General features: G+C 48.6%; 1 protein-coding gene across 1 annotated transcript in view; it reads left to right on the forward strand.

The window, feature by feature from the left end:
• Window positions 1-25,991, forward strand: part of Mvb12b (multivesicular body subunit 12B) — a 172,874-nt gene that overhangs the window by 82,173 nt on the left and 64,710 nt on the right. The window contains exon 7 of the mRNA XM_029559674.1: window positions 15,676-15,770. Coding sequence (XP_029415534.1) covers window positions 15,676-15,770 — 95 coding nt within the window. The remainder of the gene's footprint in view (window positions 1-15,675; window positions 15,771-25,991) is intronic.

Genomic DNA, 25,991 nt, shown 5'->3' on the forward strand with positions numbered 1-25,991 from the left:
TGAACAGCAGATGTTTTCTTTCTAGTTGAAAAATATTAATAATTATTATTAGAATGAATACAGTTGTTATCATTTCAGCTACAACTTTCTGAGCACACTGTACCAGGCATTGTGTAAAATACTTAAAGTGTATGAGTATATATAGTTCGCGTGCACATGCACGCGCGTGTGTGTGTGTGTGTGTGTGTGTGTGTGTGTGTGTGTGTTTTGGGCATAGCTTTGATCTTTCCAACCATGCTATAAGGTGAATAATCCAGTTCTCATTTTAAGAGACTAGAAGACTGACCTTGCAGAACTAATGACCTTGGGCAAAGAGGATTGGGAGGAACCTACAGGGCAGGGCCCACAAGCCCACCCTGCCCACCAGGAGCCTAAGGGCTTCCTGATTTTTCAGACCCCTTCCTCAGTGTCTCCTACAGCTAGGAGTGTGAACTGGCACCAGACCAAGCACAGCTGTCCAGCCCTTGGCCCACAGTCCACCTCCTCCTTCGCCAGGGCATTATTCTGCTAACCAAGTTGTTTTCCACAGTTCGAGATGCATGGGCCCGAGGAGGGAAGGGTTGCCTGGGGTTCTTTGTTGGGGGTCTGAGGCTTCTAGCACGAACTACTCACCCCTTGGCCCTGGACTCTCATGCATGAAGCTTGTTAGGAGACCGACTTTGGCAGCACCCCCTGCTCATGAAATGTGGAAAGGCTGATATTTTAGCAGGCTGGAAGGAGACGAAATGCCGGCAGTATCCATATCTTCCTGGTTTTTTAGAAGTCAGGTCAGCAAAGTTTAGAAACTCTTTAAATATTTCAGTTTATAAGATTAGACTTGATCATCTGGGATGGTGGGGTGATGCCCCAGGCCCAGGCTTGGCTTTATTCATTTCCTTCATATGGGAGGTAGGTGTTTTGGCATTGCAGGGTTCAGGTGTAACTTAAGTGCAGTGAAAAAATACAGGGATTTGGAGTGCTGTGGTAGCACTAAGAGATCGCTCCCCTTTTTGTTTTTGTTTTTTAAAAGTAATCTGTGATTTGAAAAATAACAGATTGGAGCAGGAGCATTAAGCTGAGCAACAGAAAACTCCCAGGCTTTTGGGCCATTCTATAAAAAGGCGTTGCTGGGCGTGGTGGTGCCCTCCTTTAGTCCCAGCACTCAGGATGCAGAGGCAGGCAGATCTCTGTGAATCTGAGGCCAGCCTGGTCTCCATAGCGAATCCAGGCCAACTGCAGCTACAGGGAGGCCCTGTCTCAAAAAGACCGAAAAAAAAAAAAAAAAAAAAGGGGGGCCCCTGCCCAAAAAAACCCAAAAAAAAAAAAAAAAAAAAAAAAAAGGCATTTCCCAGTGGAGGACTGACAACTTGACAACTTCCTGAGGTCCACTGCTGCATAGGTGTTTAACCCATATGTGCCTTTCCCTCAGATCGCAAGTGGTGAATGAGGCTGTGGTTGTTTCTTGTAGTCCCGGGATACTTAAGGAGCCTGGGAGTTCAGTGGCTCCCAAGTCTCACTTTTCTCCATAGCACCCTGGATGTGTCACCACTGAAGGTGAGCTTATCACCAGGATGTACCCTCAGACACCAGTGTGAACAGTCAGGGACAGTAGCTGTGGTCGCCAGCCCCTTGCAACAGCCTAGCACCCAGACCAAGGGGGACACAGCCCCCCCAAGTCAGCAGGGATCCCGTGTGTTTGCTGCCATTTCCTGTCACATTCAGTGGAATGTTCACTCCTCATACCTCTTGGATTCTAAATTTCAGAAGTAATTTGTCACTTTCAAAGAGCATGTCATTAATAACCATTATTTAGAACTGTCGAGTCTTCCTCTGTGTATATGTGAGTGTCTGAGTTAAGCATCCAAAAAATTGGCCTTGCTGGTGGCAAACGGTGCCTCTGTCTTGATAGATCCAGCCTGCCCCACCCCCTGGCCCCACCCACCAGCAAGTTTTCCCTTGTCTGCCTTTAATCTCTGTGAGGGTGGCGACAGGGACTGGCCAAAGCCTGGCCTTCTGGAACTCATTAGCAGTACTGCCAAAGACTTGGTTGTAAATTGAGATTTTTTTTTAACTGCTTGGAAAAAATTTCTACTTAACTATTTCATTTTATTGTCCTTAAAAAAAAAAAAAAGAATGACTTTTCTCACCAAGCATTTGAGACAGAGCAATCAGAAACCCAGACTTCAGATCTCACTGGGTGTGGACCCTGAGCGCTTATTGTAAAGGATATGGCATCTGGTCACCCGGGGGCTGGGGCTGAGGGAGCACACCCAAACCTTCAGATGGGTGATGGTTAAGAGAAAGAATTGCCATTGAATGTATGTTAATGCACGTTGTTATTCTTAACGTTAAAATTCCACTAAAGTACTAATAATTACTGTTAATATCTTCCAGTGGAAACTTACAGTACAGGAGCAATAGTGGAAACAGTATTTAAGGGAGAGCTGCCGGCATGATAAGAATGCAAATAAGTGTTATTAGCCCTAATGATTTTGCCGTCGCCATGGTTGTGCGGCAGCAGTGTTGTGAATATGTCATCCAGCACCCGTGAATTTGGAAAGTGTGTCAAAACACAACTTCAATTAGTTTGCTCTAATTATGGCTCTGGAGAGTTTGTAACTACATCACTCCTCATTAAAAGAGATTTTCTTATATGGATTAATGTAATATACAAAGGGAAGTTTCAAAGTTCTTGACGCCATTTGCTCCCATCACGAGCTTGCTCAGAGCAGGCCTGATGGATCCAGGGTTTCCTGCTGTAGCCAAGCCCAGGCAGGGGGCCTGATGGGTGGCTGCTGTGAGGCGGCCATGCTGCATCAGGCTGTACCAGAGGCTCTTTCCTTCTGTCCTGCTAAAAGTGGCCATTGAAGATGGAGCCTCAAGGCCCTAAAAGAGGGCTTTGGAGTTCATTTGAAGCTGGCACAAAACATTTGCTACTCTGAACCTGTCAGGATGCCCCGTACTTGCTCAATGGAGCCCTGAAGCAGCTAGGGCTCAAGGTTCAGCTCTGCCAACCCAATGCATGATGTCAACCTATAGCTTGTGTGGGAGATTTGAGGAAATTCCTGACTTTTGGTTGTGTTGTCAGTGGGGTGGGGTTTGATGAAAATCTTTTTGTGGGGACAGAGGAGCTAGTCCAGTCAGTAAAGTGCTTGCTTTGCAAGCATAGGGACCTGAGTTCAGTCCCCAAAGCCACATATAAGAAGCAGGTGTGGTGGCTGTCAAGAGTGCTATGCCACAAACATAGATGAACACCCTGTATCTTTTCACAATGTCAGAATTTATTGAATAACAATAGATTCACAAGGTTTTAGCGGTTTTAATGACATCAATTTGTCATAAAATCCACCTACCATAGTAACGTAGCTGAGGCAAATACAAGCTCTTTATTCCAATCCTAATTATGAATATGAACTATCATATCACAGAGCACACAGTATGGGTTACAGAATGAATACAAGTTACAGTGTTTGCAACAGAGGTCATGGTTTCAGAGAGTCTGTCTTGCCAGTGCTAGGAAGGGGCTGCAGCTGGAGCAGTTGAGTGACGAATAACTTGGCCGCCCTGACCACCTGGGATGATTCTTCAGAGCCTCAATTTTTTCTTCTCTAAGATGGGGATAAGGATACCGCCTTGCAGACTCCTGGTGAGAATTAAAGGCAAGCCACGTGTGCTCCGAGGGGAACCCAGCTGTGACTTTCATCTCTCCAGGGTCTGTCCCAATCAAGTCAGTGCAGGTGTGGTTCATGCCCTGGGATCTTCGCCACCTTTCTCCTCTGGTGTAACCTTAACTCATGGCAGGCCCTCCCCGTTCTCACAACCAGTGAGAGCAGGCAAGCGTCCTCCCTGCAGAGCTGGGGCTCAAAGCTGGTGCAGGGAGCAGCTGGGAAGGGGTTAAGGTAGTAATTGTGTAAGTCTTCCAGGCTTTCTCCCAGTTCTGCGATAATTTGATGAAGAACTTCACCCTAATTAAATATTCAAATTAGGAATAAGTGTCAATATGGCTTCCCATTGCCTGGAATGATGATTAATTGTATTCAAAACTCCAGTGGCCCGCTGTAATCTGAGCCGAACCGTTGTTCGTGATTATTTCTCTACTGCACTTGCCATGTTTTTGTTTTAAGATTTAAACTAGTAATTGATCTGCCATATGCTGCGGAGCTGCTCACACTTTAAAGCTATGTGTTTAGGAACTTGGGGAGTTTGGAACTGTGGTTTCCTTAGTCTTCCTCTGACAGCTTTTCTTTTTTCTTTTTTTCTCCTTGCTCAATGCATAGGGCTTTGGTGGGGGCAGGGCTGGCCTATGAGGGAAACTCCTTTGTACAGTCAGGTTGGTAGGCTGAAGTCACATTGATCAAGGCAAATGGACTCCTTGAACAGGAGTGAACAGGTCTGCATTTGTGTTTTGCATTTCTTCGGTAAGGTGATGTGGTATAATAGAAAAAGCATAAATTCAAACCATCACCCAGCCAGTTTCTTTAGATGCGTGACCTTGAGCAAGTTTCTTAATCCCTCTGAACCATCAGTCCCCCATCTGTGGACTACTGTGAACCCTGCTGGCTGTGAGACATGTAGAATAGTACCCATGCTAAGTGGTAACTGTCATTGGTTACAAATGCTTATGGGAACAAAGCCTTGAGCACACGCTCTTCCCCAGAAAGTCCTTCCTGATTATCTGAGTCAGAACCTGGCTCCTCTTTTTGACTCACGTCTTGCTCTCGGACCCTCCATTGCCGTCTCTTGCTGTGTGACCATCTTTTGGGTCATTATCTTAGACACGTGAATTGCTATTTCATTGCTCAGACCTTTTCTCCCCTGCCACGTTCTATCCCCTCTGTAGGTGGGGCCACACAGAAGACTCTCGACAGATGTTGGCTGTCACCCCTCACTGTTAAAATCGATGCTTGCACCCTATATTCCTTTAGTGCATGTCTAACCTACCATTTTAGAGCTTTTAACTTTGTGACATGGGAGATTTAGATATGTGTTTTAGTTTGCTGGTCAATAAATTTCCACTGGGGAAATGTGTTTCACACTAACTTTTAAAACTAGCTCAGTGCCTAGCACAGTGCTTAGCTTATAGTGGAAGCTCAGTGACAAACGGACAGAGGCTGGGAAATGGCTCAAGAACAGAATCAGTGCCTACAGGTTGTGTCATGGCACACAGGCACACACAAATTCCTTTTCAGAAATACGAGTGGACAGAGTCTGTGGCCACATGCTAATGACAGCAGCCTACGTGCCCACTGATACCGCAGCTGGTCTGTCCCTGGATGGGGTCAGCAGCAGCCTTAGAATTCAGTTTGAGGTCTTGGTGTAGAAAGCTTGCAAGATAAACTTACCCAATGCCCCTTGCCTTCACTAGTGTCAGAACAAGTGTCCCATTAGACTGTGTAAGTGACCGTGGTGGCTTCTTTGTGAGGTAACCTCTGAAATCAGCAAGAAAAGAAAAATTGCCCTTGAAAATATTTCAGAATCTAACCCTTGAAACAGCCACCTTTCAGTCTCCATAGAGCCTAGTTCCCAGGCAGTGTCTGCTCTCTTCCCTGGGTCTGCCCAGGTCTTCTTGGAGCTCAGCCCCAATTGTGGCCAGTCAGGGGACCCAGAAGCAGGAGCCAAGCTGGGAGGTCTTGGAGAGGGTCTTGGTGCTGGCCAGGCCTCTCCAGCTGAAAATGATCCATTTTAATTACCTTCAGGGCGAGCCAGCACCTGAGCATATGGTCCTTAAGAAGCAAGGTTCTCCAGACTGTCAGGGAGCGTGGGCTCTGGCCCAGGACCTCTTTCTGACACTGTTGACCAGCTTGGAGCGAGAACACTCTGGAAGGTGCTGATTAAAATGCCAGCAGGTGCATTAAGGTCCCCCGTCCCTGTGACTCTCTCACCCTGCTCGTGCCAGGTGTTTTATAAGAGCCTTTTTCTTCATTAAGTGGCATTCATTAAGCACGTCCTCACACCTGGCGCCAAAGCTGTGCGTCGCAGATGACTTCTTCCCAGTGGTGTTTTGAGGGAATAAAAGGGAATTTCATTTAGCCCTTTGCCATCCCTCCCCCAACACTCTAACTCAGTTACTGTTGCTTTTCATGTTTCTTCCACTGTCCCCATCCGCACTTGTCCCTGGTCATGTCCAGCAGACTGACCTATAAGATAAGACAGCCCTTTCACAGCAGTGCTGCACAGGGCTGTCCCCTGCGCCACCCCCCGATGGTCCTGCCTGGCTTTACAGTCTTCTTTCTGCTCAAAAGGGAAGCAGTTTCTCACTGAAAACTTGAGCAAGGAAAAGCATGGGGCGAGGCGAGTGGGTGGAGTTCACGCTCCCGTACAGTGACCATGCGCATGTCTGGCAGCTAGACATCCTTCAGGCCTCTTGGCACTGTGCCTACACAAACGTGCACCCACATGTGTGCTGCACCACAGAAGTAGATTGTCCCTCGGGGCTCCTTCTTTCTACCTTTCCTCCTGGGCTTGTGTTCTATGAGTATTCCAGGCTTTGTTGGGCTCCTTTGAGTGGACCCTCAGCCTGCAGTTTGCTGCTATAACAAACACTGCCCAAAGACCTGGCTCCTGTCAGCTGAGGTTCCACCCCACACAGTGGTAGGTTCTGCCCCTACCTCGCTCAGCATCCCATCATAAGTCCCCCCCAACCCCTATTTTATGTCTGTGTAATGATCTGTGTTGTGATCTTACAGTATTGTCTCCAGGTTTGGGTGCAGTCGCATAGTCAAGTGCAGAGTTTGTCACCTGCCCACTGGCACCCAACGTCCATTCACCAGAAACTACGTCCCCACCCACTGGGCACAGCTGCTGGAGATGCTTCAGATACATCTGTGGGCTGGGGCCACCTCAGCACTAGCTGCTCAGTAGGACGGGGAGTATTTGCTGTCTCTCGGGGCAGACCCAGGCTAGTGGTGTTTTCCACCTTAAATACCCCATTTCCCACACTCTGTGCTGTGTCCCTAGGTTTCCAGAGATAAAGAATAAATGCCAGTCTGTTTGTCCTGGCTGTTTCTTCATTCCTAAGCTTGAACTTGGAATCATCTGGACCATTTTGGGTTTTCGTTTTGTTTTGCTTGTTTCACTATGTTGCCCCGGCTAGCCCCAGATTCCTAGGTTTAAACAATCCTCCTGCCTCAGCCTGGGTCTGCAACTATAGTTTTGGTTTATTTCTTCCAGAGTAAAGGACAGCAACATCCTTGTATTGTTGTCTTCAACTCAAAGAGGTAAAATACTTCTACATCAGAGCCTTTCCACCTTCCAAGCTTTGTGGCTACATTGTCCTCAGGCACTGAGTGTGACCAAGGGAAAGTCCGAAGTCATGTTGGTATTTTCCAGGACTCACAATCCACAATCACCACACTGCTCTGGAATACCCCGAGCTCCCTGATCTCTGACAGACAGATCTTTCCTTTTAGTCAGTGCTCGCTGCTTGATCAATGTGTGATAAGCTGTGCACACTTTACACGGTTTGAGGAATGTTTATGTGTGTCTACGTGTGAGACCCTCACCAAAACCAAGGGCACAAGGATGTCCCCCCACAAGTCCTTTGTGTGTCTCTGTAATGCATTCCTCCCTCCTAGTCTGACACTGATCTAGCACTGTGGGTTAATTTGCATTTTCTAGAATATTCTAGAGATGGAATCATGTCGTGGGTTATTTTTTCCTGCTCTGTTTTACTCAGTGTTGTCTTGAGATCAGTCTGTCTTGCTTATATCAAGAGTCTTTTTCAATGTTCCTTTTTAATTGCTGAGTGGTATCCACTGCATGACAGGCCACACTGAGATTGACCACACCAATCTCCTGATATTGGACATCTGCCTTGGTCTCAGTTTTTGACTACGGCAAATACAGCTAATAAGGGCATTTGTGAACCACTTTTTGTGTAGACGTAGACTTCCATGTCTCTCTTTAAGTAGAAATCTAACAGTGGCTGGGTTTGAATAGGGTGTTTAACTTTATAAAAGAAACTGAAAGCTTTTTCCTGAAGTGGGCATACAGCTGTGCACGCCCACCAACAGTGCCTGACAGTTTGTGGTGTTCCACCTCCTTGCCAACAGTGGAGCCATCACTTTAATTTCCACCATTCTAGACAATGGGATGGGGCATCTCGCCATGCTATGAACTTGCATTGCTCTCCTGACTCGTGATGACAAAGTCTTTTTATAGCAGATTTGCCTCTCATAGGTTTTTTTCAGGGTCATGTAAGTTTAATTGTTTTAGCCATCTTTAGGCTGTTATCTAATGCTAAATTATAACTATCCTGAGTCTATCCAAGGCAGAGGCTGGATGTACATATTTATAAATATTTTCCCCAGGTCTTTGGTTTATTTTTTCATTTAATATTTTATTTTTTAACTTTTGTTTTATGTGTATGAGTGGATTGCCTGCCTGTATGTATGTGTAACCATGTCATGCAATGCCCATGGAGGTCAGAAGGAGGCATTGGATTCCCTGGAACTGGAGTTATGGACGGTTATTAGCTGCCATGTGGGTGCTGGGATACAAACCCGGGTGCTCTACAAGAGCAGCCAGTGCTCTTAACTGCTGAGCCATCTCTCCAAACCCTATTTTTTCATTTTTTAACTGCCTTATTTCAAGAACAAGAATTTTAAATATTGATAAAGTCCAATTTACTGAATTTTTTTCTTGTATAGTTTATGCTAGTTTTGATTTGGTGTTCTTGTTTCATTTCATTTTTTGAAATCGGGTTTCATTCTGTAGCCCAGGCTAGCCTAGAATTGACTGTGTAACCCAGGCTGGCCTGGAACTCATGGTGCTCCTTCTGCCTCAGCCTCCCATGTGCTAGAATTATAGGTGTGAGCTGCCACACGTAGCCTAGTTTGTGCCTTTTGATGCCCTATGTCAGAAAAAAACAAACAAGAAATGGCTCAGTATTGTGAAAAGCACTGTGACCTTGTGTCCCCCAGGAGGTTCCTAGAGCACACATTGGAGTCTGCACCCCAGTGGTTTAAATGCAGTTTTCAGCCCTAGAAAGATAGAAGGAAAATAAAAACCTCAAACTACAAGAGGCGTGGCACTTGTGTAGGGGACATGAGATAAAAATGACACCCTTCTTCAATGGTAAGTCGCAATCTCTGGCTTCCCAGACACCATCCCTTTGCTGCTGCCCTTGGACAGTGAGGGGATAGTGGGCTGTGGTCCTGCTCGGCAGGGCCATCTTCATTATATGTAGCCACTGTGTCCTCAAGACTGATGGTTGTATTTGAAAAATTCACACAGACCTGGAATCGGCACTAGAAAATACAGATTTAAATTAGCAAGGAAAAAGCAGAATCCCATCAAAGGAAATAAATCGTGCTAGCAACTACTGTCACATAATAAAATGTCTTCTGTAACTGAAGGGCTTTTCTTCAGGGCTGTCTGCAGCTTAGTGGCCGTGTTAATTGAATAAGGTGCCTCACACTGACTCAGGGGCAAGAATGAAATTTCCCTAAGCATCTATTTAGCTGGAGCCATTGTTGGCAGCAGCCTGATGCTCATCTGTTTGCTACAGAACTGCCAACCCCTCCTGCACAGATGTGACCACCAGAAGCAGTGGCAAGTCCCTGTCTCTCGGGTATGCCCTGCTTCCCCTGGGCAGGCCCATGGAAGGAAAGCAGGGGGAAAGGGCTCTCTAGGGTTCAGGGGTTGCCCTGTTACAGCTTTCCAGGCATCAAACATCTTGGAATAATAGTCTCCTGAGCTGAGTGGCAGTTGTTGGCTCCCAGGGAGGGGGAGGCCTTCCTCACTTGATACCATCCCAGGTCTCCTGATCTTCGGGTGGACATCTTCACAGTTGTGTCTGTCTAGGAGTGGTCCTCTCGGTATGGTATCTCCTACACAATAGGGACCAGCCACAGTCACTTCCTGGAACATCTTGGTGATATTGGATGCCCTGTAGCCCCTGGCTCAGCTGCAGAAGAGCCAAGCCCATGCCCTTTAAGACCTGTCCCTCCCTCCTTTCCTACAGCCTCACAGTGTCAGGGTCTCATACGGGTTTGACCAGAGCCTTGGGTTGACAGGTTCCAATTCCAAGTGTGGAAATTAGATTTTCCCTTTCTTACCAGGTGCTATGAGTGCCTGCTTGCTCCATTTAGTAATCTCCCAAGATGTTTATAAAGACTGCAGACTATTCAGCACATGCTTGTGCCATAATTCTTCAACCAGTCCCCCATTGTTTGATATTTCCTTGGCTTTCTAAGCAACACCATGAGGAGAATATTTACTGTTTATGTAAAAATATCCTTGAATCAGTAGTTGAATTTTCCAAACCATTAACCAGCCCAGTCCTGGGGATGAGTAGGAGGCAAGTGGGAAGCCTTCCTGGAAAATTCCCCAAATTATCTCTAATTACAAGTCAAAATCAAATTCATTCAGTAAGTCCTAGGTAATCTTACAGGATTCTCCCCCCCCCCCCCCCCCCCCCCCCCTCCCTCTCCCCTCCCTCTTTATCCCCCCCATTAGCTCTAATACAAAATCAAAACCAAATCAATGCGTAAAGTCTTAGTTATCCTTACGGAATCCCCCCCCCCCCCCGCCCCCTGCACCACTAATGTGTAAATGTCTCTGAGCTGGGCTCTGTTTTCCATACTGGGGGTGTCGAGGAGAGAAAAAGGTGATGGAGACCAGGTCTGCCGCAGAGAGAGGGCTGTGCAGGGAGCAAGGTGAGGCATGGTTAGAGAGAATGACTGGAGGGGGGCATCTCTGGGGGGCCTCCCAGCCCAGGAGGAGGAGCCCACCTCTGGAGCGCTGTGGGAGAGAGTTTCAGACAGGCCATAGCAAGTGCAAAGACCCTGAGGCAGCAGCTGGAGGGATCAAGGGGTCAAGCGGCAACTGAGACCGGCGGATGGAATGTGGAAATGGCTGGGCCAAACCTGTAGGACCTCGTGTCCCAAGGAAAGTTTCCATTTGCTTCTAATACAGAGTGAAGGCCCTGGTAGGCTTTGCATTGGCTTTGTGCTCAGGCCCTCCAAGTCCAGGAGTCCAGAGTGCTTCTAGGGGTGGGGGATGGGAAGGATCGAACTAGGATTCCCAGTGTACTCATGACTTTCCTCGTTGCCATGACAAATGCCTGACAAAAGCAGCCTGCAGCAGGAAGGGTTTCTTGGGACTCCCAGTTTGATGGTCCAGTCCATCATGGTACAGAAGGCATGGGGCAGGAGCCTGAGGCAGCTGGAGGCAGCTGGTTCTAGTGCATCTGCACTCAGGGAGCAGAGGGCAAGAAATGCTGCTTCCTCGCTTTTATTCAGTTGGTTACCCCATGGAATGGTGCACCCACATTTAGGATAGATCTTCCCATCGCAAGTAACCTAATCTAGAAACTTCCTTACTGACATGGCTAGAGGCTTGTTTCTATGGAGATTCTAAATCCCATCAAGTTGACAAGATTAAGAATCATACCAAGTTAAAAGTGCTCATTCATACCTACCACATGCCTGGTTCTGTGCCACCTGCTCTGCCCAATCAGGGCCTGTGTGTATGGAAGATGACACATCCTTGCTAGAGGCCACCCAGCCCCCAGGTGCTGGTACTGAGACTGGAACTGGCACCCAATAGACTCTGGGGGCAGTGCCCTTGACCACGGACAGTGCTGTGCCACTCTGAGTATGCTGGGCCCATGGCCATCCATCTGTGTATAGTACACATCACTTTTGGGGGTCACCATGTCAGTGTGTGGCAGGGACCAAATCCTTGGCATCACAGTTTTCAGAAAGATGGCCTGGACACTGTAGGACTTCTGATGACCTCTCTGTATCCTGATGGTCAAGGTAGTCCAGCAGAGTAGTCTTAAGTAGTAATGGTTGCCACTCCCTCCAGTCTCTTGTCCCCAGAGTTCCTATTGGCTTTGCTGCCAAGGGTCTCTCTCAGTTTCCTTTTCTGCAAATCAAGAATAATTCAGCTGTGGAAAGGATCAGGCTGTGGTTGAAGGGCAGGTCACCCCATGCCTGACTGGGAACTAGAGTCAACGCTTGCTCCAGACTCTGCTTCCTCCTGTCACCTGAGCAGTGGGGGGGTCTGTCCCCTCAGTCCCACCTGTCTGCTTCTATCATCTAAGAATGGGAGCGAAACATGAAGGAAAAATAAAAAGCTCTTTGCAAAGAGGGCGGAGCCCTTCCCCTTTCTCTGCAGATGCCTTGGGTCAGCATCCCACTCTCTGAACCCCTCCTGAACACCTCCTGCTGGAGTGCTTAGAAACCTGATTCAATTTAGCACGTGTCTGCTGAGCTGTCTGCTGAGCAGTCCCTCCCTCCTAGACCTAGTCAGCCTGTGACTCTGATGCTCCCTCTTAGTTCCACACTCCAGCAACCCCTCAGTCACCTGTGTTCATGAACAGATGCCGTCCTTTCTTCCTCGTGCAGTTCCTGGTTGCTGCCACCCTGGCTCTCTTCTGGTTCCCTCCATGGTAGTCTTGGGTGAGACACATGAGTCCAGTTGGAAAACACCACATAGAGACGTGAGATGCTGGCTGTCTATAACCCCAATACCAGGGGATCCAATGCCTCATCTGGCCTCTGCGAGCATTGTATTCATGTGGTATACTTACATACATGAAGGCAAAATACTTGTACACATTAAAAAAGCAAGCGAGGAAGTGTGGAGAGTCCAGGAACAGGGAGCTATACTGGATAAAGAATCAGGCTGAGACATGAAAAAGGCAAGACACGATCAGAGATTTCCAAGACTTTCTCTCTCCTCGGAGGAGGAAAAAGCAAGGCATGGAGTAGTGGCCAAGTGGGAAGCGTCAGGCTGCTGTGGGGGCAGTGGCAGGTTGCTGTGGGGCAGCGGCAGGCTGCTGTGAGGGCAGTGGCTGGCTGAAAGCATGGGTGTGGGTATGGGTTAGGCTGCAGGGGGAGGTTCCAGATGAAAACCTCTCCAAGGAAAGGAGAAACAATGGGCTGGAAAAGGGGGAACAGACTGTGTTTGCAGCTTTTATTGTTGCTGGGACCAAATGCCTAACAAGAAACAATTTATGGGAGGAAGGGCTTACTCTGGCTTGTGACTGAAGGGGACATGGTCCATCATGGAGAGGCAGGCATGGCTGGCAGGCAGTTCCAAGGTGGCAGGAGTGGGCATCAGGGATTCCTCACCTCCCCACATTGTGGCGGAACAGGAAACAGAATGGACATGGAAGACCCACCCCTAGAGATCTACACCCTCCAGGGAGGTTCCTTCTAAAGGTTCTATAACCTTCCAAAAACAGTACCACCAGCCAGAAACCAAGTGTTCAAACACATGAGCCTGGGCTGGAGAGATGCTCAGCAGTTAAGAGGGCTGGCTGTTCTTGCAGAAGACCTGAGTTCAATTCCCGGCACCCACATGGTGGCTAACAACAGGCCGTAACTCCAGTTCCAGGGAATCTGATGCCCTCTCTGGCCTCTTTGGCACCAGGCACACATATGATACACCATACATAGCATGCAGGCAAATTCTCATACGCATAAAAATAAATAAATCTTTAAAAACAAAACACATGAGCCTGTGGGAGATACTTCATGTTCAAACCACAACCTAGGCCAAGGCAGGATTGTTGCAGGCTGTAATCATCCAGGCTAAGTGCCATATATGGAAAGGTGAGAAGCTTCTGACTGGCTGGGCAGCTTCAGAGCCTGGCTTCTGGCTTTCTCTAGGACATAACACTCCTCATTCTAAGTTTTGTGTGTTACAGAATTTTCCCTATGGTGTCTACCAACAGCCACTTTCACAGGAACAAAGGGTCCACATACAGCAGGCAATAACCATTGATAATCTTCATCACAGTTTGTTACCATTTCATCCATCTGTGGCATCTCACAGATAAGCGAGTTTTTAAACTTGTCTGTCAGAACCAAGCATGATAGTGCACTTGGAAGATAGCAATAGGAGGGTCATCCACAAGTTCAAGGCCAGCCAGAGCTACAGAGCAAGACCTGTCTCAAAAAAAAAATTCTTCAGGATGAAGTCTAAGCTTATGCCACACCCTGAGTTCCCTGGCCCCATGGTCTGCATTGACTGCGTCTTCCCATGGGCTAGATATACTGCTACCTCAGAGACCCCACAGAGCCCCTAGCTGACAGCCTCCTCTCCACACCTCATCTCCTGCAGGTTCTCAGCTTCCCCCCTCAGCCTGCATCATGGGGAGTCCACCTCTGAGTCCTCTCAGATTTGTGTTCATTGTGTTTGACCCCATTGGCGGGCTGCCCCAATTCTTCCTCTTTGCTGCAATCCAGGGTGTCTCCTCAGCCTAAGTTCTGTGAAGGTGGCTTCCCTCTGAGCCGTGCTAACCCAGCTTCTAGCCCCGGTGGGGCCACCACACCACAGTTGTCAGCTATTTTCTGGGAATCCAGTACCTTCATCTGCATTAGACAGAGACAGTGCAGTAGAGTTCAGGATGCTCCCTATTCCTGGGTACAAAACCCGTGCCACATTGCCATGGCATTTGGTGGCATTCCAGACTGTCCCTGACTCACCGTCTAGCTTGGCTTCCTAGGTGTATGTCAACCCCAACCAAAGCCAACTTCCAACTGAGTCATTCCACCTTCTACTCCTTGAGGTGTCAGCAAGCCTCTCCTGTCTCGTGGTGCATGCCCTCCTCCTCCTCCCATGCTCACTAGCACCCATCTATGCTACAGAGTATGCATCGTGTCCCCAAACCTTAGTCCCTACAGCTGGGGAGCTTCTGGGATACATACCTTCATGCACATGCGTCACCTTCCTCCACACACCACAGTGCCAGGGAACACACATTTCCATGTGAATGCATCAGTTACACCCCCAGTAGCCTGGGTTGGCCTGTGGTCCTGTGGCACACCTGTCCCTTACCAGTGCAATCTTCAGTGCACACCTTGTCCCTACAAGACTCTTGCGATTACAGCTTGATCCTGGTCCTGGGGGAGAGCTGTGCTTGTGAGCTTTTCCTCCTGGGATCCATCCTGGAAGGTCACAGAGTTGTTCTGTGCAGAGGACAGTGCTCTGTCACTGACAGCTGTGTGGTGATTGCCCCCTCCAGCATCTTTGTTTGGGGTAACAGCTGGGTGTCACCTAAGCATAGGCAACTGACCAATCCCAAGTCAACCTGTCATCCATCCAGCGTGTACTTAGTGGTATGTTTTCTCCAGGCCTGCTGGTCCTTAGCACTTTCCCTCCTCCCATAGTCTTCCTTGACAGTGTGAGCTGAAGGCAGCTGTGAACACGTCCAGTGGGGCATTTGCTGTTGACTTAGACTCACTTCCACTCTGCTCACAGCGAGTCTTGTGAACCCATAAAAGGTGTTTTCCTGAGTACCTACTGCACACTGTGCCTGAGGGACCCAGGACATAGAACACAGCAGCTCAGAGCAGGGTGTCATGCTTACTAACAGACCGCTGGTCTCCTGGGTTTACCTGATAACAAAATCCTGTGGTGGGCATGGAAGCCACTGTTCCCAGCCTGGGTCCCACTGATGCATTGGGTTCCACACAGAGGCCTGGGCCAGACTGCCGATCTGCATGGTACTCTCTGGGTATGCCCTAAAGCTTGAGAAACCACCCTTCCCTACAGTATGGAAGAAAGTGGCTGCTGGTTCCTGTAGAGGGCTGAAGCAGGGGAAAAGGTAGACACCTGCAGGAGCACCTGCCCTGTCCACTTCATGCTGCTGTTCGGCTGTGGATGGCGTTGGGCACTTTCTGAGTTTAGGGGCTGCTCCTCACTCCTTGTAACCTCCCTTTTCTCCTCTGTCTCTCACAGGCACATCTCGCTAACACTACCAGCCACCTTCCGAGGCAGGAACAGCACCCGGACAGACTATGAGTATCAGCACTCCAATCTGTATGCCATATCAGGTATGTGTACCACAGCAGTGGGCCAGGTGCGGACCTGTGGCCTAGAGCTACCTCCTCCATGCTGCCTTTCCTGACTTCATCTCTCACTTCTTATTTCAACTCACCAGAGGCCTGTCCCATCCCTGTAGGGCCTGGCCTTCCCTTCCCTTTGTGTGGAACTTTCAGAAAGGCCAAATAGTGCATTTTGAAATGAATGATGGAAACCCTATGGGTTTCTAGGCTAAAGGGAGGCTGGGGGAATACTCACCGCATCATTCACCTGCCAGCCCAGGCAGGCCTCTCTGGCGGTGCAGAGCAGCACTGAGCTGAGCCGCAGGCCTGACCGCTGTGTCCCCACCTGTCCTCACCTCTCATTTCTCACAACCAACTTGTGGCCAGAGGGGACTCGGCCTGCTCCCCATCACACAACCAGAATCTGCGTCTGTGGTTTCTGAACTCTGCCTGGAAATGGATAGTGTTACCTCAGCAGGAACTTCACCAGCCCTAGTTTCCCCCTCCCCTTTAACGGGGAGTGGGAATGGGTAGCCTCACTGCAGAATGGAGACTCATTAGGTGTGAGGCCACACAGGTGACTCGGTAAGAGCCCTGGAATCCCACAAATGCCTCCCAGGGCCCAGGGCCCCAGGGCAGGGGTGTTTGTCTGCCAGGGGGATGTGGTAAATTGGTGCCACTTACCAGCTCACACCCTTAATGGTGAGTGACATTTTGAACACAGGAACATGGCATTCATTCATGTCCCATAATGAATCAGTTATTTAAAAGGTAATCTTTTCTCTTTTTTTCTAAAAATTGCAACTTCAGGTTACTAAATAGATGAACTCGAACAATGGCATAATTCTTGTCAGTATTAGTTTCTCTCATTATGATCGCTCCCTAATAGGTTTGGAAGTAGAAGCAAAAGGCAGTTGTTCTTTTTCTAGGCAACACTCCTGCTGGGAGCAGGGGATCCATGAGTCCCAGCCCTGGCTGCGCTCCAGGAGCCAGGGTGGGAGGGTTCGAGTTTGTCTAAGAAAGCATCTCTGGGGAAGGCTACTTCTGCACTGTGGCTATTCAAGGAGAGTCGACAGGGAACATAACAAGTGTGGAAAGATGACCTATTTTGTAGAAAAGCTGAATATCTCCCCAGATGGTTGGTGGCAGAGTGGCGCATAACAGGACTGTGAAACTCAAGTCCTCCCCTCTCAGACACGTGCAGGGACAACACCATCACACACCTCTTTCCTGCTGCAGCTTGCAAATCTTGCAGCCTTGGCCTGGGGCCACACCCACCATCCCTGCATCCTCTGATGACTTTCCCAGCTGTTGGCATATCCTCAGCAAATGGCCCACGGGGGCACACGCTCTGGTCTGGGAGGAATGTTGCTGTCTGCCTGTGGACCGCTGCTTCCTCGCTGTGGCTTTGATGAGGTGTTGTCTGGGTTCATTTCAGCTGCTGGCTTAGCTATGGCAATAGCCTCAGGATACAGGGGAAGCTGCTCAGGCATCTTCCTGTCCCACTGATGTAAGTGACAGCTGGGGATTTTATCTTCCAGAGAGAGAGCTGAGGCTCCAGCCGAGGCTGCAGACAACTCAGACCTCCTCAAGCAGCTGCAGGCATCAAATCGCTCTGCCAGGAGTGGGGCTGCTTGGTGTAATGCTGCCAGAAATACCCTGCAGGCCCTGGGGGCTCTGTGAGGCCTGCAAGCTCAGCACAGCAACTGGGGGCAACTCGGAAGCTGGCCCACCCACTTCCACTCTCCCATACTGACTGCCTGCCTGTGTCTCCTTCTGCTTAAGGACACAGAGACTATACTGTCACCCCCACTATCTGGTGCCAAGCAGCACACATTTCAGTTTGGTGTTGTAAAGTAGAGGGGAGGGGGTTTCAGTGGTTTACTCCAAAAGCAGTTAACATGAAGTGTGCCCTAAGCAGCCCCAGCCCAGTGCTGATGCCCCCACATCTAGAGTTATGCTAATCATGAGATGCATCATCAAACCTTTCTCCTTCTGAGCTGGCCCCAGCACAGGTCACTGCACATTTCAGGCACTGTGCAAACTTCTGGCATGCTCTGTGTAGTTCCCTAAGATATTGATTACCTCTCCTTTAGTTTGTGGCCCCTTCCTGAGATAAGGAGACTTCAAAGCAATGTAATTAGAAATGTGAAAAGCAACCTCTTTAATGTGTGTGTAGGGACGTTCACTTTCCAGTGTTTGCTCAATGTGTGTGTAGGGACATTCACTTTCCAGTGTTTGCTCAATGTGTGTGTAGGGACGTTCACTTTCCAGTGTTTGCTCAGTGGCATGTCACGGATCCCTCTTGCTTATGCCTACAGAGTCTTAGCTCAGAGCTGCTCAGGCCACATGGAAAGTGGCCAAGTAGGAAGGGAAGTAGTGAGCCAGCATCTGCTCTGCCCAGGAGCACCCTCTGAGAACCCTGGAGCAGGTGGTCACCATGATCTGCCTGAGTGCCTCCAGTGTCTAGGGCCACCCCCTCCAACCAGCCCGTTCCACGAGCTCCTCCCTCATAAGCTAGACTCTGTGCCTTCATAGGCTCCTGTGCCTTCCAGAAATTTGGGGTGCCCCTTACTCATCAGCCAGATTTGCTAACTGATCTACACAGTTCAGCAGATACTTGACTTTCGGTTGTGGAAGTGGGTGAGGAACTCTCACTGGCTCGGTGCTAAAATCCTGACACAGATTCCTTGCTCTGCCATCTTGAACTTAAAAAACAAAGGTGTCAAGCCAACTTTTGATCCTCATTCTTCCCCTCCTGGAAATCTCTTCTAAAAAAATACAGGTAAGCAAATCATCAAGGAGATTGAACACAGTTGCTTTTTAAAAATATCCCTGCAGATGGGTTGAAGGTGGACATTGTAGAAATTCAGAACAAGGGAAATGGTTATATTACAAAATGTCCATCCAGTGGCCCTAACTCTCAGCTATCAAAAAAAAATCATAGAAAGATACTAAGGAATGTTAAGTGAGGAAAATAGAACTGACAAAAGAATGTTCAATGAGATCTCATTCAAAAATGTAATTTCTGGAAAGACCTACAATGTGTTTAAGGTGGTTTCCTCTGGACTTTCCAAATCCTCATGTCTTCCTTGACTTAACTGTCTTTTCCTTTAGAATTTTTCTTACTTTAAGTAATGTATTTATTTGTGTTGGGGGAGTAAGGTGTATGGATGTCAGAAGACAACTTTGGTGAGCTGGTTCTTTCCTTCCACCATATGAGTTCCAAGGATTGAACTTAGGTCACTAAGTTTGGCAGCAAATTCCTTTACCCGTGGAGCCGTCTCTCTAGCTATTCCTTTTCTATAAGACCTTTGCTGCTTTTTTAAGAAGGGACGTACAGACCTGGTGCTAATGTGACATGCTCTTGGTAAACCCCATTGGCCCACAGTGATCATCCTGGCTTTTTTCCCCACATGTTTATAACCTGCCTGATTCACAGTTATACATGTTATATATATATATCATGTCTAGACCACAGATCAATAATTTTATTATTATCCCTCCCATTTCCCTGGCTCGCTATCCCCTTTCCATACCTGTTGGCCTTACTGGCTGGGATAGTACAGCACCCAGCTGTTCAGACACCCTACACACATACAAACACATCTTGCTCTTCAAGCCTTGATTACCAGCTGTTATCATGCTGGTCTTCCTCAGGGAAAGAGCCCGGTTCCAGCTGTGTTAGGTTGGCCAACTCTGGTAGCCAGAACCCCACCACAGCCTGTGTATGACCTACAAGGATGGGTTTGATATTTTTAATAGTTGGACAGAATCATTAGTGATACGTGACATGATGTGAATTCCACATAAAGTTTTATTGGACATTCATGTCATGTCATATATCACGTTCCTTTGCAGGTTGCCACACCTGCTTTCACACTGCTGTGGTGGCACCTGCAGCAGATGCTGTGCAGTTTTTGCCGTCTTGCCTTTAACAGGGCATGCTGATTGGCCTTCTGCCATCCATCCCAGACCGCAGAGCCTGCTTATACTGCCTTTTCCTGCTCAGTTCCTAAAAGCAGCTCTTTTCACTCTTACTGTGGTCTGTGCCTCTCTGGCTACCCTCCTCCCATGCTGCCCTTTCCTGAATGACAATGTAGTCACATGACTATCTACTTGTCCCTTGGAGGGCTCTTGCTGGCCTCACTGCCACCGAATGGATCTTACCAGCCACCCCCAATCCACCCTGAGGATTTTCCCTGATTGATAGTTTTTTGTTGTTGTTGTTGTTGTTTTGAGACAGGGTTTCCCAGTAGCCCCAGCTGGCCTGGAATTCACTATGTAGACCAGGCTGGCCTCCATCTCACAGAGATCCTCCTGCCTCTGCCTCCCTAGTGCTGGGACTAAAGGTATGGCCACCACACCCAGATTGATAGTTTTCTTTTTAAGCATACCTCATTTTTTACTGAAAAGTCTTCTGTGTTAGTGTTTTAGTCCCGTCAGCAGCAGCCACAGAAGCAAAGCTCTACACCGTTGCTCACAGCAAGCTGAGGAATTTTCTTAGTCTTTTACGAACCTAGACTCAGGTAAAGCAGGACCCTTGACTTTGACACAGAAAAGAATTTCAAGACCAACCAGTGTGAAACATAGTTGTATTTATTAACAGTAGTAAGGCACTCAGAAAGAAATAAGGCAAACCCAAGAGCACAGGTATGGGCTTCTTAGAGAGGAAGGAGTCTCAATTAAGTGTCAGCGTTATCTATAGATGTGGTTTTGATGGCCTTCAACTTACATCTCAAAGGATTGCTAAGAAAGTTTTCCCTTATTTGAATGAGTGAGATTATAAGGGGGCTCCAGAGGTGCCTTGGATGGGCTACAGTCTGATAAAACAAAACCAGGAGACGCTGTGGTTGCGCATGGGGTGTAGGGCACATCCTTTACTGTAAAGGGGGTTTCTGATGAGATTGTAGGTTCAGGCTGGGAGCAAATGTTAATTGTATTGGAATTCTTGATTCTCAGTGGTGAGAAGCTTCAACCAGACTCAGGAGTGAGGGCCCCTCTCCTTTCTGTGTCCACATACTCTTCCCCTCTGTATCTTGCCTTTCTACCTTTTTCTTAGAACTTTATTTAGATGTTTTGATGATTGAACACTCAGTGGTTTCTAGTTCACTTGACCCAGAAGGATTTAAGGTAGTCCCCAAAATCCATACAGCAAAATCAGCCTGGCAGTGAAAAAAGAAAGAGCGTGTGTCAGGCGGGCTGGGAAGCTTGGCTGGGGCTGTGTCAGGCGGGCTGGGAAACTTGGCTGGGGCTGTGTCAGGCGGGCTGGGAAACTTGGTTGGAGTTGTCTGTAGGGGTTTCTAGGTTCAGTTCTGAGTCTTGGATGTGTAAGATAAAAATGAGCTGACTGTTTGGGATGATGCTAATTACTCCTTTTCCTGGGGATCAGAAATGAATCCTTTCCCCTGCAGTGCATCATAGGTAGATAGAAACTCCATGCCTGTGTTCCTTGGAATGACAAACAAAATGAGCGGAGTGGATCTAAGTGAGAATGTGTACCTCTGGGTGGTAGACAGGCTTGTTTCCTTAGTTCTGCCTGCATCCATGAGGTATCCTAGATGGATAACAACCACACAGATACATATGGAAACTAGCAAGTCCGTCAGGTGACTGTGGAGAGGGGTAAGAGAACTATAAGTATTTATATTCTGGAGAAAAAAATCTGAGGGCCCTTTGCCGTGCTATGAACACACAACACCCACTGTCTGTGATGACGATGGCCTATTTGATGAGAACTGTCCATGTGCCCCTGGGGGTGGGTGTCCACTCATGGTTGAAATGACCAAAACCACTTGAGAGCTATAAGATGTACTTTAGGACACTGGAGAGTCAGAGGTGCTGAGACTGATGCTCCTCCCCTCCCTCCCGCTCAGAGCCGATGCACACAGTAACAGGCTTCTACCAGGAGGGGCAACACCTGTACCAGAGGATTCCTGTGAGGGGGCTGAGCTGGGGCCTCTGCATTGCTTTCCTAACCTAGGGTACTGCCTTAGTCCCTGCATAGGTTTGCTATTGATGAACAAGCCACCAGAGATGTGGCAGCCACGCCCACCAGGCTTCTGTTGCTGCTGTTAGATGCTGTGTAGAATTGATTTGAAACCCAAGAAAATTATTTTTTCTTCCTTTTTGAGAACAGCTGACATTGGATTTTAAGAGAGTAAAATAAAGCAGACACACATGAAAACTGGTGAGGAGACCAAAGACATCTCGGCACCCATGACCTGAAGAGTCGCCCAGTTCAGAAGTGCTAGAGCCCCCAGTGCTGGGCAGACCTGCCCTCGGCACCGGGCAGGTAGCCCCACCGACAGCATCACTGGCCCATTAGCATCAGCTGACCAGATAAAAAAGTGAAAGGGAGGGGGTCGGCCACCCTGGCTTTGGCTTCCCACCCCCTGCTGTTGTTTGGGGTTGTTTGTTGTTTTTTTTTCTTCCAGTTTTCTCTTTGATGCTGGAAAAATCATCTCACTGGCTTCCATAGCTGTTCCTCTTAAAAAACAACCTCCTTTGACGATGTCTGCCACCAGGAAGAGATGAGGGTGCCCGGGTTGCAGTCCATCCTCCTGTCAGGGCAGAGAGGAGGACCATTTTATCTGAAGCACAGATCTATGGATGAACCATGGAACTCTGACGCTGGGCCGAGAAGGCACAAAGCAATTAAAAATAATGAATGATTTCTGAGTATCAGCCTTTCTCGGTGCAGTTTTAATCGAGTTCTCATTTAAACTGGAAGATGGACATTTAATTATCAGTATTATGAAATTTGTGATTTATATATTTCATCCGATCGGATAAAATTTCTGCCACCAGCTCTTCATCTTATTATGAAAAGATCCTGGGTGTCTTTCAGAGGCGCTTTCAAAACCTCAGCAGCAGCCTAAGTAGACCACATCATCCTGAACATGGCTTCTTCATATGAACCGATTAGTCCTATCTCTAGATGGGCTGGGAAGGTGTGGAAATAAAAAACGAAGCTGGGTACCATTACTCATACATGTAATCCCAACACTTGGGAGGATCCTGAAGCAGGATGAGTGCTGTGAGTTCTCGGCCAACATGGGCTATCAAGTGAGACCCTGTCCCTCAAACACAACAAACGTTGAAAATAAGCCTCATACCTTAGAGATCACAAAACTCTGCAGGGTTGAAAAATTGAAGTCTGAGGCTCCAATGCTGTGTGGTGCAGTTCTTTTCCATGTGAGTGTGCTGACCACAGCCCTTGGCACAAAGGATTAAGGTCTCAGGCCACAGAATTTGTACCCAGTTCCACTCGTATGTGCTGAGGCTCTCTTTTGCCCGTGTGTTTGGCTCTGAGCTCTGGCATGGATTGGGTGGTTCCCGGAAGATCACCACCAAAGGAGAGAGCCATCTCCTTGTGGCAGTGTGAGACGGACCCTGTTTCTGCATTCCTGGTATCCCTATGACCTTTGCCTGAGGTGGCATTGCATTTCTGACCTCTGCTTCCCTTATCCTCCACTGGAGTTCTCAGAGTCACACGGGATGAATTGCAGGGGTGGTGGGCAAATGCTTGGCAAAGGTCCTTGACCTGGAGCATCAGCTTGGCACACCCACAGAGTGTAGCATCTGGGGGAATGAAGTAAAAAGCCTGACAGTGGTGTCTAGGTCAAGGAGGAAGTAAGTGGTGGTAAAGGTATAGGAGTTTGGAGCACCACCCGTGCTCACCATGTCTATCCACTGGCCCCAAGCCAGGACAGACAACAAAATGGAATCTAAAGAAAAATATAATAGGGAAGAGGTGAACAGGAGTGGATGGGGAATTGATCGCCTGGCGTATTTGTATATCCTGTTGTAAAAGGGGTGGTTGACAGGTGGCCAGGTTCGCTCTGTACACAACCATGTGTGTGCTGTCAGGCGCACGCACGCTGCCTTGTTTCGATTGATGAATTGCCTGCTTTCTTGATTAAACCTTCCGTCACTTAAGAAACAAAAAGCCTGTGTTTAGATGGCAGAGTGGGACATGTCAAAAAAATCTGTCTCCTTTACCTTTGTGCAGATGTGGGCACAGACTGTAACATGTATTATTAAAATGAATGTGGCATTTACTGTGCATTATTCCTTTCCTGGGAGAAAGGACTGTAAATTATATGCTAATAATAAGCTTTAACCCTTTCGAAATGCAAAAAGATTTAAGAGTGCAAATATTCACGGAGGCCTGGCTAATTGGATGTGCTTTTGTACATACACTGTGGTCGCCCTGTCACTGGAGTTAATGAACAGCACACACAGGCACACTTGCGGGGCACTCGGTGCCTGCGCCTCCTGGAATTTCATGGATGCTAGCACCCCTACAGGGCTCCACAGCAGGACAGAGCCTGACACCCCTGCCCAGAATACTGGCCATCCGACTGGAGAGTAAGTTTGAGGCTGGCCAGGCCCCCTGAGAATCCTCTGCAGCAGTGTTAGGATGACCCTGCCTTGCATTTCTGACCTCTGCTTCCCTTATCCTCCACTGGAGTTCTCAGAGTCACACGGGACGAATTGCAGGGGTGGTGGGCAAATGCTTGGCAAAGGTCCTTGACCTGGAACATCAGCTTGGCACACCCACAGAGTGTAGCATCTGGGGGAATGAAGTAAAAAACCTGTCTGACAGTGTCTCCTGCATGCCCCCTCGGGCTGGGTTCATGGTCCAGCCGAGCAGGTGCTGGTCAGGGTTGGGCTCTGGTGCCGAGTGCCCTTGCAGCTCTCTGACCTAGTCTGTCTAACCCTCACTTCCAGCTCTTCAGGTGGCCAGTGCTTCCTCCAAGCACAGCTCGGGCCCTTCGCTCCTCAAAGCAAACCTACATGTTTCCCCCATGTCCCTAGTCCACTGCCAACTGCACCCGTCCAGACTGCTCCTGCCTGGATTCATCTGCCACCTGTGATGACCTGCCTATGTCCCACAGCCTAGGTCACTCTGAGGCTCCTTGCCTTTGTCTTTATGTCTGCACAGGCCACCATAGTAGCTCAGTGCCTGCTCCCCTGTCTGTCTGTCTGTCTGTCTTGGGTGCCTTTTGTCAAAGGCCTACTCTCAAGCTTCCCTTCCTCAAAGCCTTTAGGGTTCCCCCAGCCTGCTGCCATTCTCCTGGCTCACCCCACACTGCCTTGTGCTGAGCATCTTTGGCAGAGACCTGTTCAAAAGTCTAGAGGGGAGCGTCTCTCCTTTCTAACCCAGGAGGATAAAATAAACAAAGGCCTACTCATCTTCCATTCATTCATCAGACTCCAAGAGCTGCCTGTGCCGTGCCCTGTACTCCTGACGGCAAAGGGAAACCTGTTGACAACGGCTGTTATGCCACTGACCGATACCTGAGGTCAGAAGCCCAGGGTCAGACTCCTGACACGTTAACCATCTTGCAGAGAGAGCTGTTGGGAACAGCTGTCCAGGCTGTACACTGCACACCATTGTGAACAGCCCTGTATTATGCTGCCTCATGTAAGCGACACATGCTATAGTTACTCATACCTGGGAAAGAATACAGGAACCATCCACTTCCCTGGATTATTGCAAGGATCCAAGGTGTGTCAGGACAGTTTGTAAACCAGGAAGCCATGCAGGAAAGTCACCTCTCTCTGTACTCGCCTCTCTATGGGATGTGATCTGTAGAGGCGCCCAAAGATTTGTTGTCACTTGGGACATACTGGCAGGTGCCCAGCATGGCCTTCACTGTAACCCGGTGCTCCTTTATAAATGTTTGATGGTCACTTTTGAGTGCTTAGCGAAGTTGTTATCCCCAGTCCAGAGAAACTTGAAGTAAGGGTCTCTGGCACAGCTCAGCCAGCATCCCCTGGAAACCAAGACTCCGACACGCTTCGTCACTTGGAAGTGGGCTGTTTTCCGTGGCAGTCAGCCCACAGGCCCTTCCAGAGAGGCAACAGGATGATGGCTTGGGGGCAGGAAGGAGAGGAGTGCCAGGCTTGGCTTCTGTAAAATCTTCCTGCCTTTGGTGTCTGGAAGAAAAGTGCCTGATGGAGCTTGATGGCCGGGCTGTGCTCCTGCTGCACCCTGCAGGTGGGGAGCACTGAGGCGCCTTCCAGTTATGAAGTGACAGTTATTTCAGGGCTCTCTTAAGAAGGTGGCCGCCTCCCACTGCACTCTCAGTCTGTGTTTACTTTGAAAGCCTGGCACAGCGTGGGCAGCAGTGCCTTAAATCCATAGGTGAGACAGCTGAGTGGGCCTGGGAGGACCTTGGCAGGGGCCCACAGAGCAGCTTCAGGGCCGAGTCCCCATCA

This window comes from Nannospalax galili, unplaced genomic scaffold (assembly GCF_000622305.1).
Source record: "Nannospalax galili isolate Female #2095 unplaced genomic scaffold, S.galili_v1.0 scaffold290, whole genome shotgun sequence".
NCBI classification, from domain to species: Eukaryota; Metazoa; Chordata; class Mammalia; order Rodentia; family Spalacidae; genus Nannospalax; species Nannospalax galili.